General features: G+C 40.3%; 1 protein-coding gene across 1 annotated transcript in view; it reads left to right on the forward strand.

Annotated features, from left to right (window-relative positions):
* NRP1 (neuropilin 1) overlaps nt 1-18,598 on the forward strand; it is a 114,946-nt gene that overhangs the window by 91,695 nt on the left and 4,653 nt on the right. Inside the window, exons 11-16 of the mRNA XM_026060074.1 lie at nt 1,574-1,678; nt 4,841-4,900; nt 11,792-11,929; nt 15,291-15,565; nt 16,057-16,150; nt 18,178-18,234. Coding sequence (XP_025915859.1) covers nt 1,574-1,678; nt 4,841-4,900; nt 11,792-11,929; nt 15,291-15,565; nt 16,057-16,150; nt 18,178-18,234 — 729 coding nt within the window. The remainder of the gene's footprint in view (nt 1-1,573; nt 1,679-4,840; nt 4,901-11,791; nt 11,930-15,290; nt 15,566-16,056; nt 16,151-18,177; nt 18,235-18,598) is intronic.

Genomic DNA, 18,598 nt, shown 5'->3' on the forward strand with positions numbered 1-18,598 from the left:
ACCTCTGAGTCACCCATGGACAGGCAGGGTCAGTTCCCATTTAACTGTGGGAGAAGGATAATAAGAAAACTTCATTGTGTAACTGTATTTTAGGAGACAGTTGAAGAGAAGTCACTTGAGACTTATGGAGAAGGATAGGAGCTGTGATGAGAAAAGTAGGCACAAAGACAGCAGTAGAAATCAGTGCTGTAGCAATAATGAGCAAGGGGAAGATGTGTGCGCTCAGAGCATCCCAAGGGGAATGTATGAAATGATGGCAGAGATGTAGGCAAGCATGAGGCAATACAAGGGCATGAAGATCAAGATAAGAAACTTAACTTGATGTAGAAAGCTAGAGGGAGCTCCCAGAGGGATTTTTAAAGAGATGTAGGAAATAAACATTCTGCATAATTCATAATAGGTAAAGAACCATTTCTTTCTTTAACTAGGGCTATAGTACCTGTAAAACATAGGTTGGCATTCTAAAGAGCCATGTTTCATCCCAGAATATTGCTACTTAAGAAACTGCTGCTTGTCCTGATGTTTTCCATCCTAGAAGTCAGTGCATAAGATCTTATGTGGCAAGTCAGCTCTGAAGGCAGTAGAAGGGCAAAGAACAGTCCAAGAAAGAACTGCATTATTGTGTACCTTAGAATGATACTAAAACATTGTTAATGAAAAAAATAGTGGTTGAGAACAGACAAAAGCTTGGATCGGATTCCCAGACTGGTTACCTTAAGCCAGGGAACTATACTTATAACATTAAATATAAACCTAAACATAACACCAAGTATCTGTATTCTGTGATTTTCCAGATGTGATATGTGTTTGCTTTGTGGATASTAGGGTTTAGATATATTTTCTGGCACCTTTCACAAATCACAAGCTCTTAATTGTAATAACAAAGACCAGACTTTAGCTGGTTATGTAGCAACAATCAGAAAGTCATCACCAATGAGAGGCAAGCAGGTGGCCAGGAGGGATGACTGACATCATTAATGTCTTATTTATTTATAACTTCAACAAAACAAAAGAAACCTCCTCCAGATCTCCTCAGTGAGCACAAAGTGATTCTACATAACATCGCCTTCCTGCCACTGTTAGCAGGACTCTGCTCAGACGCTTCCTCTCTGACACCTGCCTCCTCAGCAAGGCGGGTGTGCTGTGGGGTTACAACCTGGAACATACACCACTTCTGCTGCTCTGGACAGGTCCACTCATGGGTACTTTGGCCCGCAATGAAATGATGCTTTTTCTACTCCTCCACAACACTTGCATTCTGCCTTGCCAGGCTTTTGCGCTTCACTGGTAGGAACAACAAACACTTATCAACCAGTGAACAAGCTTTCCTGGGGTGTGCTTTCCAAATCCACTCAGCACGTGAGCTCAGACACAGCCAAATGCCTTAATGCAAGGATGTAGAACAGAGACTTCCCATTGCAAAGAAATACTAACTAACCTGCAGAATAGAGTTGATCCTTTTCATCAGCTATAACACATGAGGAGAGCATATGGTGCTCATCAAAACGTTACTGCCAATTGTATGCTGACTCTCAAGCACATGTTTTAACTGAATGACTGGATTTTGTTTCAGTTCCTACGGCTGTCCCCACCATTTCCGAAGGCAAACCCGTAGATGAGTGTGATGATGACCAGGCAAACTGTCACAGTGGAACAGGTGATGACTACCAACTGACAGGTGCAGAAACCATCCTCATTCCATTGCAGCTTCATTTTAGCTCATATCCATCATCGGTTACCAGCTAAACGTTTGCACTGATTTAATCACTCAGCATAAATGGACATTGGTATGCAGTTCGTATTGCCAGTGCTGTCAAAACATAGGCATCTGCCTTTTACATATGACAATACTTTTGATTGTTTTCTCAGCTATGTAATTTTGAAGCAAATAATAGTGACTAGCTGGAGGAGAGGGCATTTTTTTTTGAGTAGGAATTGTGTCTAATCAAATGTCCTAATCAAACTTTCTCATATTAAGAAAAAAGCTGGACAAATCTTTTTGTCTAAGATTGAAGGAGAACTTAAAATGACAGTGATGAGCGAGTGAAGAGTTAACAGTATTATTTAGGTTCAAGATGTATATGCTGCTCTTCCATGCCTAAAATCTAGCATAGGACTCACATCTTGGCCCCGAACCTTTCCCAGGCAGAAACTGAGCAGATTTGTTGCATCAGAGCATGCTCACACAAATACCAACAGAAAGGTTTCCATGAGCTTCTCCATCAGCACAGCATTACAGCCAGAGGGGCTGACCTTCTCCAGGCTGCCACCACYAGCAGAAAAATAGGAGGGAGAAATGTGACTGAAAAGCAAAGGCTTAGAATAGGCTACATACAGATATATATGCATACAGATATATATTTATACACATATATGTAGCCTAGATCTGGAAGGGCTTGTTAGTTTTCATATCTTTTCACTTGTGCACAGAACCACTATCCTGAGAGCTGACACTGCATCACTACATTTTTGATCTCTTCCTGGAGGTCACTTGCTCCACAAAGCTATGGGTCTGTTTGATGAGGTCTTCCCATAGCAGATCTATACATCTAAAGTAATTGAGCTTATTCTTGGACATAGCAACACAAGCTATTTCATCTCCTCTCCCTGGTGTGCTTGTCTAATAAATGTTTATTGCTTCTTATATCCATGATATAAAATATCATTAAAATCTTGCAATAGCTGTCCAAGAGGACTTTGGGAAACCTTAGGTAAGAGGGATGCTGGCTTTTTGAAAGCAGCCAAGTAGAACACCAGATGCAAACAAAAGTGCAGTTTCAGCATCCAACACTTTCTGAGCCTTTTCAATGTCTCCTGTAAAGGCAAGTTGCAAATATACATTTAAAAACAATTCTTAAGTGGAAAAGACACTGCACGGTCCCTGTCACTGCTTTTCAAATCAGTGTCCCAGATGAATCTTATTCTTTTTGAAAACAACTGCACAGGGAGCCTGATAAAATAGTGCATATTGTGTTAAGATAGCTCAGAAAGCTTTCAGCATTAGTAATCACTGTAAAGCATTTATTTTTCTGAAAGCATCTCCAGATCCAGGTCAGAAAAAGCTGGCACTTCCTACAAAGCCCTATATTAAGGGCTGGCTTGTAAGGCCTGATGAGCAGAGACATAGCTCACCTAGGTAGAGACTGTGAGGGGAAGGAAATAGAGTTATGCAAGCATGTTCCCTGTTCACGCATCCACAGYCCCTGCGCTTCTGGGAGCTCAGGACAGCCTCCCACACGTTCCTTAAGGAAAGCTTATTGAACAGAAATTCCCTCTGGCAATTTTTGTAGGCTGTGCTTAGGGAGCAGTCTATAATCTCCAGGACAAGGGAGAAGCCATCAGCCTTCCCAAGCACCAGCTCTTTGGGGGAACTGAACCCATTTCACTAGTAAAATTTAAAATTACAACACTGCCCTTCTACAGAAGTGCAAGGAGGTGCTTGAGTATTCTTTATTACTGTACCACCTAGAAACCCTGACCACTGCATGCCCCATTGTTCTGGATACTGTAGAAACACTGAATTTTGTGTGTGATGTTACGTATTATACAAATATGCATAGATATGTGATTTTATCAGTTATGTAATTATGAACATTCTTTTCTTCCTCCAAAATGCATAGAAGGAAAGTATGTAAATCTCGTGGCCCATTAAGGATAGCAGAGCAATACAGAGGTGATTTCAGCAGGGGCTTTAAGGATAGCAGAGGAATACAGAGGGGATTTCAGCAGTGGCTTACCCTCCTTTATTCGTCCTCATGTGAGTGCAGAGTGCTGCATTCTCGTGGGTGCAACTGTTAGAGTCACTTGCCTGATAGTATTTGCACATATGTGAGTATCACAATTAAGCCTCCCTTGCAATTAACTGTAATTGTGCTGTAGGCCAGATTCCTTCCTGCTCTATTTGGACCCCATACAGAGCTACTCTATTTGCGTGGCTTATAGCATTTCCCATCAGATCATTCTCACAAACATAAAGCTGATACAGCTTGGGCATTCATTCTCATTGGAAGTCATCATAGTCATCCTTTCTATAATGCTTTAAGCTTGCTGGAGAAAGAAAAGCCATTGACTGGTAATCAGCACCCTGCTGCGCATTTATAATTGTGCTAATTTACTTTTTGTTTCCTTTATCAATATGAGGCTTACTTGAAAAAGTCAAGTATTTTAGAAATACCAATTAGTGAGCTTAGGGAGAGGGCCATGACCCCACTCACCTCTTGTTTATCTGCTTCAAGAAGAAGACAATTGGCAAGTTCTTAATTCCTCCTGCTCTTTGAGACAGAAGGGAAATCTGCCTTAGACTGTAGCCTGAAGTCAGGCAATTCCCATGCACTTCTCTTGTGAGCTGGTCTCACAATACAGCTGCACAACAACGCACATGGAGGACACTGTAGTGGCAGGGGCTGGAGCAACTTAGCTCACCCTCTGCAGCTCTCTTTCATCTCTGATATGAGAAGCAACATGTCCCAGGTGAATGCACAAGCTGGTGAGTGTTAGGAGGCACTGTGGAGACCAGTCGCTGACTTCTCCTGCAATTTTGAGCAAATCGCTATCTATAAAACCAGGACAGCCATAGGGACATTGTGAGGACTGGTTAGCTGGTGTTTGCAAGGACCTCAAAGATGTAAAGCTCTATTAAGTGATGATGATTAGTTCTAATTTTCTTTTTTGATAAAGGAAACCAAATCTTTAATATTTGCTTGCTTAAACTCACATACTCAGTTACCTACATGCTTAATAAAGATGATAATATTTCAGATTTATATATAGGATATTCCTAATGACTGCTGTGTCCTTTATTCTGTCCCATGTATCATGATATGCATTATTTCTTTTCCAGGTGGTACTACAGTGCTGAATACTGAAAAGCCAACAGTAATAGACAATACATTACAACCAGGTAAAAAAAAGATTTTTCTTATTAAAAACGTAATAAATTCCATACCCAAATTTCATGCCAGAGACAAAATAATGAATTTCAGCACTTCCTGACTTCCCATTCCCTAAAAGTCTCTGAAGTAAAGAAGCATCTGGTCTCTCAGCTCTGTAGAGTAAATATTTTATTCCTTTCATCCACATGTAGACACAGCAGAGAACAAGACTTCCTTCTGCATCAGCAAATGCCAAATGCTGACAAAATTAAACTAACTTAATCACATAGTGCACTCTGTTTAAATGTGTCATGCCAGTGACATAAAGTGTGTTTGCAAACTCCAGGAAAACAAAAACAGAGCCACACAGGCATTTTTCACTATTTATATCCATGGTTTTACAAAACCAAGACAAGACAAGTTTGCCAGTTTTCTCCACCAGGGAGCTGGCAGTTTTACAATATTGTTTTCTAGCAAGTACTCTGAAAATGGGGTTACATAAATTGCTAACATGAACTTGAAAAGGGAAAAGCAAGTTGTCACTGGCAGCAGGTCTTCTTTACTTAATCGATACAATAACTAGCAATTTTGCTGCTTCCACAGCTTTCATTGCATTTTTTAATATCTTGTATAATTTACTGGAGGTGGGGGAAAGGATGGATTTGGGCAGAAAATCCCAACTCCAAAAGGTATGAGCACCAAATTAAAATGCTTTGCATTAAAAATTGTGGAGCGGTACAGAGGTCAGTTTTCAGTTACTCCCATTTCCTCCGTTAAAGTACAGTCAAGCAGTCTTGCAAGTGATTTATTAACAGGGTGGGTAAGTGTTTATCATTGTTTCCTCAACCATATGGCACAATCCGCTTTTGCTTCAAGTAAAAGAATGGTACTAATAACACGAAAGTTTTCTAAAGGACCCTGATGGTGTCAACCTGATTAAGCAATAGACTTGTCTAAGACGTTGTTCCCATTCCCAGCCTCAGTTCTGATATTGCAGAGGTGAACGCTTTTACTCACCTCAAAATTTGTTTCCAGGGACATAAATTTTAGTTAGTCAGCATACATAATTTCAAGCCATGCCCTGCTTTGTGATCAGGATGAGATTGTGGTGTACCAGGCAATTAGAGACACCAAGGCCAGCTGGCGTACCTTTGTGGGACACTTCTCTCACAGTCAGCACGCTTCCACATTTTGAAAGGGGAGGCGGGGAAGGAAGAAAGGGTATTGCAGCAGTTTTAGAGTAAAACAATTTATTTTTTTCTGTCTAACACCCTCTGACTTTGGATTTTGCTGAAACGAAGGATTCTGATAAAGGTGGGGTGTTTTTTTAAATATCTTCTTGTATTTAAACAAAAGCTAATTACAAATTCACAAAGTCCTTCTTTGCAATGCAACCTGCCTCCCTCCTCCCCAGTGACAGTCCTATTTGCAGGTTGTGTTTAATCCCTTTGGCTCAGGTGGGATTCTTCAGTAACAGATTGACTGTTTCTGCCAGAGATGAAGATATCCTCATTTTCTCTCCTTACTTCCCTCCTGCACTGCCTTCATTTACTGCACGGTGAGCCAAGTTTTTTCTCTAGTAGAGAGGTCCATGAGGTTGCCTTTGGAGCATGCCAACGTTACTTCCCTGTATTGTGTTGTTAGGAACCGTTTCCTTCCGGGAATAAGGGACAAGTTCACATCCCAAACTCCGGGCTCCCACATGGCAGCACATTACAAAGATCACAAATAGAGATCAGTCAGATGTTAATAAATAAGAATAAGGCTTCCAGAATCTCCAGTTTAAGACATAAAGCTTTCCAGCTGCTTTGTAATCCCTCACTGAAAACCAGCCAGAAAACTCTCCAAAAGAGACAGTCAGAAATTCCCCTCCGCGTGGGGAAACCCCAGCTGGTCTGGGGCCGGAGGGAGCGTTTCCTTCTGCCACAGGGCATGGCTGGCGCAATGGAGCAGACCAGAGCGAAAGCCCATGGAGAAGAGAGCGAGCAGCCCCGCAATGGCATCCCCAAATAATGCAGTTCAAACTTGCCATGAAGTTACTGAGCACCCTTGGCCCCARCTGGCAGAGGATTGGGGGGCTCTTGTTCTCTCTTGGCTGTTCTCAAGCTGAGCAAGACACTTTTGCAGTGCAGGCTCACGTCATGTGTTGCTGTCCTCCTGTCTGCATTCAAGACTGCAAACACCCCTAATCTCATTATTCCACAGTAACATGCTTGTGTGTGTCAAAGCCTGAGCTTATCCTATTCCAACCAGCTTTCATACGCTGTGGAAACAGTTAAGTAAAATAGCTGCTCAGGAAAGCCTCCATGTATAAAAAGCTCTCCCACAAAGATAGTTTTACAGTTCATTTCAAGGGGACTGAATTGTAAGAAATTAAAAAGGAATCATGATTTCAAACTGCTAAAAATGTTTAAAGGTTTGGATCTTCTCGAGAGAGGATCTATTCTGTTCCTCAAACTTAAAAAGATGCCTACAGCAAACTTCTCTGTCAAGGTAAATACCTATTAGACCTCAGTCCTAAGACTCACCAACATCCAGTCTTTTTGAACACATCTCTTTCAATACCAAAGAACTATCTGAACTGCTTGACTCTTAGCTATCTACATATAAAGCAAGCTGTTCATTTACATTACATGCTTTCAGCATGTAACCTCAGTCCTTTGTAAAGCAGACTGTTCAAGAAGTATCTTGTTTCTCACACATGCAATAGCTATTTCAGAAAAATATAACTAAGAAATCCTGAGGTTAAAATCTATACTAAGAAATCATCTGAAGGTAGAATAGGTCTGATTCTTATTTATGGTGGGGCAAATTTACATCAATAAAGGGATGTAAAGGGATATTAAAGCACTTAAAACATAATTTACTATCTTTTAAGGTAATTCTATGCTGCCAGCATAAGTGGTATTAAAAGGCCAAATGCAAATAAGAATCAAACCCAATATATTACTTTGAAGTGGTTCAAACTGTGTTTATAATTTCCCATTTTAATGTTGATTTCCCCTTGGCAAGAGCATTCTATAGAGAGTTTTCTTAGCATCTTTAATGCCATCATGCTCTTTCTTGCCTCTTGTTGGAAGAGTTATAAAAATATGTCAAAGTCTGTGGGCCACGAAAGATTAATGGACTTGCAAGAACTCACTCAACTAGATTTTCAAATGGCTTGTTTGTTCATGTGCAGTAATGGTTCCAGCTGTGAGCAAGATGTGGTCAAGAAGTACAGCTGTTGGTTATTCTTTGAGAGGATAAATCTGTTTTAATTCAGTATCACGTACCCTACATTTTCAAAAAGGCATATGGGATTTCATCACACCTCCCTCTCAGATTTTCATCTGAACTGCTGCTATTTAGTTACATAATAGCTGGTTTACTTCATCCCCTTGATTCACATAAACCTAGAGACCACTCACCTATTGACAGGAGAATTATCCTAGGAGGGGAACGGGCCAGCACTGCGGAGGGAGCCCACCAAATGCTACTCGTCCATCTTTCCTCTCTACTTTCCTTCCTTCCTTCCACGAGAGCTGCCAAGCTATAGTTCAAGGACAAAGGAGAGGACAGACTGTCTGTAGCTTACTGTTAGCTACTGTATCAGCCCCTCAGGATCTTTAATAGCAGTGTTGAACTATTCTATCTTCTGCTGGGGCAGATCCATTGACCATACAACTAATGAACCTATCCTGATGCTACGAGTGTCTATTATTAATTGGCTAGCATGTCTATTTTTCTTTTTATGGGTCCCTGGGAGAAACATTGGCAGAGACATAAGAATAGACGATAAGAGATGGCATGTTTAAAGAGGTCATAAAATGAGAGCAGTCTGAAATGTCTTGCCTTTGACTTTCACTCCTGTTGCTGTGATTGTGTAAAGCATGCATTGAGGAAACAGTAGGGACCTAGCAAGAAATAGCTAACTGAGTTAGCCTGGTTACAGGCCAAATCCTGCTCATTTTCAAGGGATTCTGATTAACTTCTGCATGGCAAAGAAGTTCCTTTTTATGCTACATCATGCTGTCTGTTAGACCAAAGCTTAGGAACACAGGAATGGCTAAAGCATATCAGACTTATGCTCTTTGCCAGTTTCCTGGACTATATATTTCAAATGAAAGTGCAAGAAATTCTTTATTAGATATTGCTGTGAAATTTAACCCTCCTTTGAAACTCTCATTCTAATCCCAATGTTTAGAGCTTGGTTCAAGCCATGAAACAAGAAGCTCTTGTCACTCCCTGCACTTTAGAATTAACAATCAAATTCTGAATATTTTCATTATCCACCTCTGTGTCCAGTTCCAGTGTCCCATGTCCAGTCTTTGAATCACCTTAAGTCTTAGCAGCGTCCTAGGGAAGCATGTATCGCTAACATCATATGAGAAAGTTTTTCCTTTTATCAGTATTGAACTTCACTGGATATCRCAGTTCTCAGGATATGAAATGGAGAAAACAGAATATTCTACTCTTCCTTCTCTAGATTCTTCACTCATTTACATACTTTTCCAGTGTCCTCTCCTATTTACTTTTATTCAGAGTTGAACAATCCCAGTCCTTTCAGTCTCTTTGTGCTATGTGCTCATTTATGCTGTGTGATATCTTCAGACTGATGTGATCTATATACCACTGTTCTCCTTTCTTGTGGTTTGAATACCATGCAGGCTATCACAAGCTTTGCAAGATATAATCCTTTGGGATTAATAAAATTAATTTTGTCTTAGGTTTTCTAAGACTTTTTAAAGTTCTGTTTCATGGCTCTGATGTCAAAGCCATGCAATATAGCTCTCCCTGGGCCTCCACGACAATGAAAGGATATTTTTCATGAACTTAAAACCCTTTAATTCATTTCAATGTGACTCTGTTTCTTTAAAAGCTTCCCTTGATTTTCAGATGTCCCTTTTAGGGCAAGATCTCTTTCATGGGGCCCCATTGTTTAGGGAAAAAAAACATATATTGAAGAAAGAAACATAATGGATTGCCTTTCTGTACCCATATGTGCAGAGGCTGACTTCTGCTTCTTCAACACTTTGAGCCTGAAGGTCCAAAGAGAGCTTATTCACCTCAAATCCACAATCTTCCACTTTCCTAAAAAGGGCTAGGGTCCTACAGGAAACATGTTTTCGCCACATTAAATTCCTGTGACAGATCCTATCTGTTTTATTCATTTGCTCTCAGTTAGGATGTCACATTYGTGACAATGCTGGGTAGACTCCTCTGGAGGAGGAGCTGCGGAGGACAGAGGGAGAGGGAGAGGCAGTGGCTGCGGGAAGCAGGAGGGGGGCAGATGAAAGGGAGAAGCAAAGAATGAGGGCTCAGTGCGGAGCCATCCCGCAGCACAGCCGAGGTACTGAGAGACACAGGAGAGGGACAGGGAGCAGCCATGCAGTCAGACCTCGCTGCTGACAGAAGGACATTTTCGAGGGGCCCRAGGGGAGAGGGCAAAGCTCCTGCAATGCAGGAATCCAGTGGGTTGAGAGAAAACTATGTCTGGGAGCAAGGACCTGCCATGGAAGGACACAGTGGGCAAGATGGAATTGATATGACCCCTTCTTATAAAGCGTTCTGTCTTAACCTACTCACTTGAGGTTTTCTCTGTTTTCATAAAATAATTATCTAGTTTACTTTCTATTAAATTTGGGGGKTTGAGTTCAAAAGGCTTTCTGCTCTTACCTGGGGACTCACTATATGGAGACACTTTTTGCCTTTTCAGACTGGAAGAGATCAACCTCACATCTCTGGTCAGCCTCAGGTCCCAAAACACTTCCCATCTTCCTCCGTATTTTCCCACAACAAAAGACATTCTAGGGGTTGTATCATCTTTCACTGGCTTTTTCTTTTAATAATGGGGAAGAAAGCAAAAGAACACAATTCTTCCCCCAGAGCTGATACTGATGGGAGAACAAAGTCCTTTGTTCTTAGTTCATACTTGCACAAAGCATGTCATTAAAGTAAACCTAAGTTTTTCCTTAATAAGGAGTGAGTCATGCCTGAGAAAAGACTTCAGGATTTGGTCACATTGCTGTGGGAAGGGTATTGCTCTACTGGGAGTTGCCATTGCTCAAAGTGAGGTAAAAGTTCATGCCAATGGGGCAAGAACCAAAAACCCAAAAGGTTTCAAACTGGTTCTGGAAATGGGAAATGCAAGGAATTTATATGCTATCTTTGTAAAATCTTTCCATTCAAATTCCAAGTTCCATTGAAAAAAATAAGCTACTTTGTATTAAACCTTTGGGCAGAATTGAAGAGAAGCTGAAAACAAGATATGATCTCATCCTGACCATAATACCAGACTTCCCTTGTTTTACGTGGAGCTTGTTTTGAAGCTTATTTTGAGTTCATTTGGCAATCAGCCACATTTGTCCCTTTTCATTCTCAATTTGTCCATTTCAATGCTGCCATCTTGTGGACCTACTTAACTGTCTGGAAGATGCTGAAATGAGTTATTGCTGAAGCCATGAAATATATATTTCACCAGAAATCCTTTTGTGCCAAGGACATTCCATTAGTGTTTTTGACTTTCTTCTTATTTTTATCCAAATCGTATTGAGTTGCTACACAACATTGCACAGTTTTGGCAAAAATAGATATTAATAATCAGCAAATATTTCTGACAAGTAAGCCAGCACTTTTTTTTGAACCATAGATATTACAGCAGAGTTATCAGATAATGCATGCAAATCTGAAGAATTAATCTAACCACATAAAATCACAAAATATGGTTCATAAAGAGATAAAATAAACATGTCATTTATTAGAAATAGTCATTCTTCATCTGTTTCCTAGCAAGGCTGCTCTTGTTATKGCTTGTCAGAGTTTCAAGTAGAAATGGCTCTCTTAGCAGCCAAAAAAGTGTATTTGGTGCTGAAGTACAATATCTGAATTACACAGTTAATAATCACTTTTCCTCCTTCCATTTTCCTCTTTTCCTGCAGAGTTGCCGGTATACAACTTCAACTGTGGATTTGGCTGGGGTTCCCACAAGACTTTGTGCCACTGGGAGCATGACAACCAGGTGGATTTAAAATGGGCAATCCTGACCAGCAAAACTGGGCCTATTCAAGATCACACAGGTAATCATGAGTTCATGATTTAGCCATTTTACATGGGAAGAGGTTGTTTAATACCAAAGTGCCTTCCAAAACCAGAGAAATTGCCTGTTGAGTGAAGTAATTATAGGTAAAATATGTATAGTTAGAAAGGTGATTCTCTAGGCAACCTTACTTATTGACCATATTTGTCCCTTCTGTTGGGGCATAAAGGTCATTTATTGTCAGGAATTGAAGATACTCCCTACTCCCAATTACCCTGGTTGGTGGAAAAACATCTGAATGACCAAATGTTCTGCAAAAGTCATTTAACAAGTGATACAGTCATGAAAAAAATCTCATAAAATTCCTGTTTGTAGTTACAGGAGCTGTCCACCATAGAAAGATATTATAAGTGCAACTTCCCTGATGAACTTATCTCATACCCCAGTCCTCTCCAACGGGAGTTGGAGATTCCAGCCATTCCTTTGCTCGCACACAGTTTTTCCAGAAATATCACTTCAGGAAATTGATTGGTTGGTTTTGTAGTATCTAACTCATGCTTCTGCATAATAAGGCAATAAATATGCTGCTGGCTAGTGGAGAAGGGAGAGCACTGTGACCCGCACAGCYTCTGGTTTTAGTGCTCTCTTGCATACGTACAGATTAATCAAATGTGTTAGAGATGAAACCCCCTTCTCACTTCTGAAACCCCTTTGCCTAATGAGAATGACAAGGAAATTAGACAAAATTGGACTTCTTAAATTCTGAGACACTTTCAATTGAATCTTAAGACAAGTACAGTAGTTTTAGAAAAAAAACTTATAATACTTTGACTATAAATGGCATTGTACAAATAAATGGCATCAAATTAACTAAATGCAGTTAGCTGAAGTGAAGGCTGTAATGGTGGAAAAATTGATGTAAAGTAAAGTGAAATCGCTCAGTAGGATCTGACATTGAAAGGAGGTTAAAAGCTATGTTAGCCAGAGACTGACAAAATCTAAAAGGCATGCATAAGTAAAGCTCTAATTAAGACAATGAAGACAGAGTTCCTGATCCAGCACTGCAATAATATTCTGGAAATGAGAGCTATCTGCACTTTGCCACCAAGGATTATAGAGAGACTGAACCTGTCTTTAATCAAGAGATGAAGAAAAGAGATTTTGTTGTTTCTGCTGGGTCCTGCTATTGTAGAAGACTCATTCGTTCTGTTAGCTGTAGTTTCAATAAGTCTTCAGGGCACCCTTTTGCTCCCTGCTACACTAACTTTCAATATTTTCCAAAATTTCCTTTCAAGTCTAAAGTGATCTTTACCCGCTGGGTTTGCCATTCACCTGCCAACAGATACAGGATGAGTGTGAAAGCAGATCACGAGCAGTGTGAATGGCACTGCTGTGATGAACCAGCCCCTGAGTGTGACCGCTACTCAGCAAAGCCTGCTTATATACTGGGAGAACAGCAACGAGCAATTCCCAGTCATATTTTTCTCCCAGCTGCACTTGTAGAAAGCTGAAGAAACTCCACAGACATGATTTTCAACAGCAATTGCTTTAAGACAGCAGGATATGCTGTATGCCATTTCAAATTACACGTTATGATTAAATCTGGCTAGAGTTAGGTTTTCCAGCTGAGACAGCCATCCTAGTGCTGTGACTGTGTTCCTCTTTTCCTCCCTTTGGATTTCCCTATCACCATTCTTTGATGAGATTTGCACATGTTTAATCTGCTCTCTGAATAGAAGCAAAGTTGGAAAGAACATATAGGCGCAAACACTCCTGCTTAAGAAGTTGGACAAGATGTTATTGCAGTAAGATGGAAAAAAATCACTATAATTTTTTGGCAATTTACCTTTAATTCCCACTACAAAATACTTCCAAAGGCCAGATACTTCCACGTGTGTATTGGCCAGGGTACCACTGACTGCCCATAAATGATCTTAGTAAGAGGAAATTCCTTATCTCACATTAGAAGAATTATTTATCTTTCTCTTTTGTTAGTCCCCTTCCTGCCAACTGGGTTTGACCCACTCCTCTTTGTTCCTGGTTCATCTTTTACTACCCTGTCCTTCTTATACTTCCCGGAGTGTCAGTATTCATCTGCCAAATAAGCTCTTCACCAGTGCAGGACTATACCTTTACTCCAGCAAGTCTCACTTTTACATTATTTGAAATGAAATTCAAGAATATCACATATAAGCAAAGACCAATGCTGACAAAACATCACCCTTCCAAAATGTCCTTTTTGCATCTTGTTACTTTTCTTTTGTTTAAGCATTGGTAGAAGCAGATACCTATACTTACTTCAATACATGAGAAATAGTATTCCTCATTATTCCTTCTCTTCTTTCTACTTTYAGAGTAACTTTACACTAATGTCAGTAAATGCTGTCTACATCGCTTTGTGTGAGCAGGTTACATAGGCAATCTACTTTTACCAACACCAGGATGAACCTTGTATTTTTCCATCACAATTCTCTGCTAAGAAGCTGTTCAAAAGCTGACTATGAAAAGGATGCCGGGCTGGTGTTAATCAGAAATGCTTCACTGTAGTCAGTATCTTACCTGGCATTATTTTGTTACCGAACTGATTACATTCTCACATTTTTCTCTTCAAATATCATTAAGCAAGTAATCTTCAAAGTTAAGGATATTAGTGGTTCAGATTTCAAGGTGCATAAATCCATTATGTTCTTCAGAAGATACCAGTCAGAATCTTAATCTTTTGGGCAATGGCTCAAAAATATACAGAACCCAATGTGTTGTTCCTGAAATCAAGGGAATAACTCTGGAGGTGATTCTCCCCAGGCATGATCTGTGACAGCGCTAGGACTGTATTCAGTAGCGCTGTTTAGATTTCAGTCCCTGATCTCTGACCATGGCTGTTCAAAGTTATTTTATTCTTCAGTGTTCCTCCCATTCTAATTTTGCCTTCTCAAACACAGATTACTTTAAATAGAGATTAAAAATAGCTCTTCGCGCAATTAGCGTGGAGTAGGCCCAGGGGGATTTCTGTCTAGCCTGCTGAACTGGGAACGGCTCCCTTTAGCAGGCGCACACAGACGAACAGAGCAGATATTGTTGTAACAAACGTGCTTTTGCCTCCTTTCCTGAGCAAATGAAACGGCTTCTGTGTGCCATGTAGTGAACACAGCGTTACAGTTGACTGTGGGTGCAAAGCACGCTGGCGAGCAGCAGTGCAGACTGCTGGAAGAAATAAACTCCCCTTAGAGCACATTCGCTTTCTTGGCGCTCCCAAGCCAACCCCCTCCGGCTGTCTCTGTTGTGAGACTCCTGATGGATCAGTGTGGAAGGGAGGCAAAACGACTGAGGACGCCTGGGGTTTCTTAGGTTAACAAAGAAAATGCAAGCTGGTCACTATTCCTAACACAGTCCTTCTGTCACAGTAGGAGATGGCAATTTCATTTACTCGCAAGCTGATGAAAGCCAGAAAGGCAAAGTCGCCCGGCTGCTGAGCCCTGTGATTTACTCGCAGAACTCTGCCCACTGCATGACTTTCTGGTATCACATGTCTGGTGCCCACGTCGGCACCCTGAAGATCAAACTGCGATACCAAAAGCCCGACGAATACGACCAGGTGCTGTGGACCCTGAGTGGGCACCAGGCGAACTGCTGGAAGGAAGGACGCGTTCTTCTTCATAAGTCTGTGAAACATTATCAGGTGAGCTGCTTCACTGCACTAACAGGGCTAATGCCATTAGGACCTTGCTGGTCATGTTTCATATGTCATGGCAGAAAATGTCACTGAAGGATTTATACAGACAGTATAGAGATGAGGTGCTGTTGCTGTGACAGTAATAACAGTGGCATATTTCATGGTATTTCAGATGACAATGATACAAGCAATTTATAATAGAAGGCCAAATAAATACTTTAGAAATCATTTCTCATCTGTCACAAAATTGCATCCTTGCCACAGCTTTGCTGCTGATGTAAAAGTCTTTAATAAAGGAATAAAATTATATAAATTCATATTTGCATACATAAGTTCATGAGGGCACACAGTGTACATTGGCAGGCCACAGTCAAAGTATATGAATATGTGCCATCATGACAACAGAAGATGCGTGCTCAACAATTAATTAAGATTTCCTGAATGCTGCAGTTGGGTGTTAACATGAAAGCAATGTGTAAATTGTCATATTTCACCAGGTGGTTATTGAGGGAGAAATTGGAAAAGGAAATGGAGGAATTGCCGTGGATGATATTAACATTGACAGTCATGTAGCACAAGAGGATTGCCGAAGTAAGTATGAATAGCAAGAATGTATAGAAATATGATCCAAAACAATTTATTTTGTTTTGATAGCTGTTATTTCTGTGACAAAGGGATAAATATTTGTTAACTATATTGGAAGTTTTGCACATGGAAACACCATAATCTGGCCCATGGCTTTATTCATTCCTCAAGCAAAACTTCCAGTTTTATCTATTACTCCCAATGAAGTCAAGAAATCATCAACTACAGAATCACTTCTATGGCACTTCCATTCTACATTTCTGACCATTACTGACATTAGATAATTCATATTTTGTYAATATTAGGATAGACTAGGAAGGCTGGTGTTACTTATCCAGAGCACATGACCGTTGTGTTTGAAATCATTTTTAAAGTGCCAGTTCCTAGCTAGGAATAATGGTCCCAGAAAAAAAATGGCCATAAAATTGCAGAAGACAGAATTAAAAGACTTAAGAGATTGTCCGTGCAATATGCTGTTGCTCATGGGAACTTGCAGTGCCCATGCTCCACACTGATGGAAACTCTGGAATTGCTGTAGCATGGCACAGCACCTGACAGTAAGCTCTGCTGGGATTTGGTCTGGCCTCAGTATCACAGCAATGCAGTCTTTTGGATGAGAATAGACATCCTACCGACATGGGTCAATGCACATTCACATCCTCACATCTCTCCCTGTATGTTATATTACTAGTCTTTCTGATTTCCTCTGCTTTTCCTAATGCTCTTCCTAGTTTTAACCAAAACTCAAATTTCCAATTTCATTTCTTCACCACTTTTAGACCACTTACCACCAAGCCTGCTTGAATTCTATTCCAGGTTTTTCAAAGCACTGTGTCAAACACTTTATGGATGACTTGATATGGTGCAATGGCCCCTGCTCTGTCCTCCGCTGTTTTATAATTCTGAGGTTGTTGTGACTCTCTTGCTGTAGTTACCAGCTCCCAGACACATGGGACACTGAGTAATGTTAGAACATGGCCTGTTCCACATCTCAGCCAGACTATTCCTAAGCCACTACTTCAGTCCTTTTATTTCTGGCCAGTCTTGGGTTATTTCAGTCACTAATGATCAYATGTGCATTGCATACTGCATGTAATTTGGCAGCAGCAACCCCCAATAAACACAAGCAGCTAAACCCTGTCCTCCATGATGGAGATGAAGTAATGACCTTTATAGAGGAGAGGGAATAGAACCGAGAATTTTCAGCATCAGAAATATAAATTTATGCCATTTGCATTGGCAGTACAACTGTGAACAATAGTGGAGGGTGTTCCTCACCTTTGTATCTAATCGCCATTTGAGGGTAACATGACAGATTTCAACAACACGATAATTTCACTGCAGGATAAGAAGACTGTACAGTCTCTGTTTATTGTGCAGCCCATCTCCTGAGGTTCACTGTATGGCATCAGAGTGACAGCTAGCTACCAGGAAAGTGAGGCAGGACACACTACACAGGTCCTCCTGCAGCATCCTCAGTGCAAAACAGGGTGCTGGGACCACAGCAATGATATTTGCAAGATTCCTCTGCAATATTGCAACCAAAATGGCAGAGGAAAGTAACTTCTTTCCTGCCTCCACATGCTTCAGTTATTCAAACTGAACACAAGGATTTTGGCCTGTGGGAGCTAAAGCCAAAAGCTCAGTCTGCAGCCCCAACACAAGTGGTCACGCTGCAGTCAGTAAAGCTATTCTTGTGATTAACTATGCCTTCACTGATGAAGTGTTATGGAATTGGTCTCCAAAATTGTAAATACAATGAATGAGATGCTAATTTATCACACTGATTTCTCTTTCATGGACATGGAAAACCCCTGCTGATAACTCTAAAACTGTGCCAAGATTGGGCGGAGAGGAGTTTTTAAATCTTTTTTCTCCATTAATTTTCAGAGCCCATCATAATGAACAGTTCTGTCAAGCTAACATAATGATGCTCTGACACAGAAAAATCTGCTATACCATTATTGCCTGCATGATGGTCAATCAGTGTTTGTAACCCTAATAATCAATGTCAATTCTCTTTGCTTCATTAGAATCAACTGATGTGGAAAATGAAATAGATGAAGAAGACCCAGAAAGTAATCAAACAGGTAAAAATTGTGCTATTGTTAAGAGGGAATGAATTAAAAAGTGCATTTTCATGTGAACGTGTGTATTCTATTTATTTATTTATAGGTTAGTTCTCTAACAGTATATGATATTGAGGTTTTTTTGATTTATCTAGATCAGATCCTAAGAAGGCTTACATTTATTCTAAGGATGATGTATTTTTATTCTGTGAAGTATAATCTTATGGATTGTTACTCTGTATACCTATTTCAAACCTTTCAAATCTTATATACACATATTTGTTACATTGTATACAGACACATGCATGCATGCTATAACTCCTTAATATTTTGTTATCAAGAAGGGATGTCCAAAATTGAAGAAAAAATATCATTAATATCTTAT

The sequence above is a fragment of the Apteryx rowi genome, unplaced genomic scaffold (assembly GCF_003343035.1).
Source record: "Apteryx rowi isolate R43461 unplaced genomic scaffold, aptRow1 scaffold_164, whole genome shotgun sequence".
In the NCBI taxonomy this organism is placed as follows: Eukaryota; Metazoa; Chordata; class Aves; order Apterygiformes; family Apterygidae; genus Apteryx; species Apteryx rowi.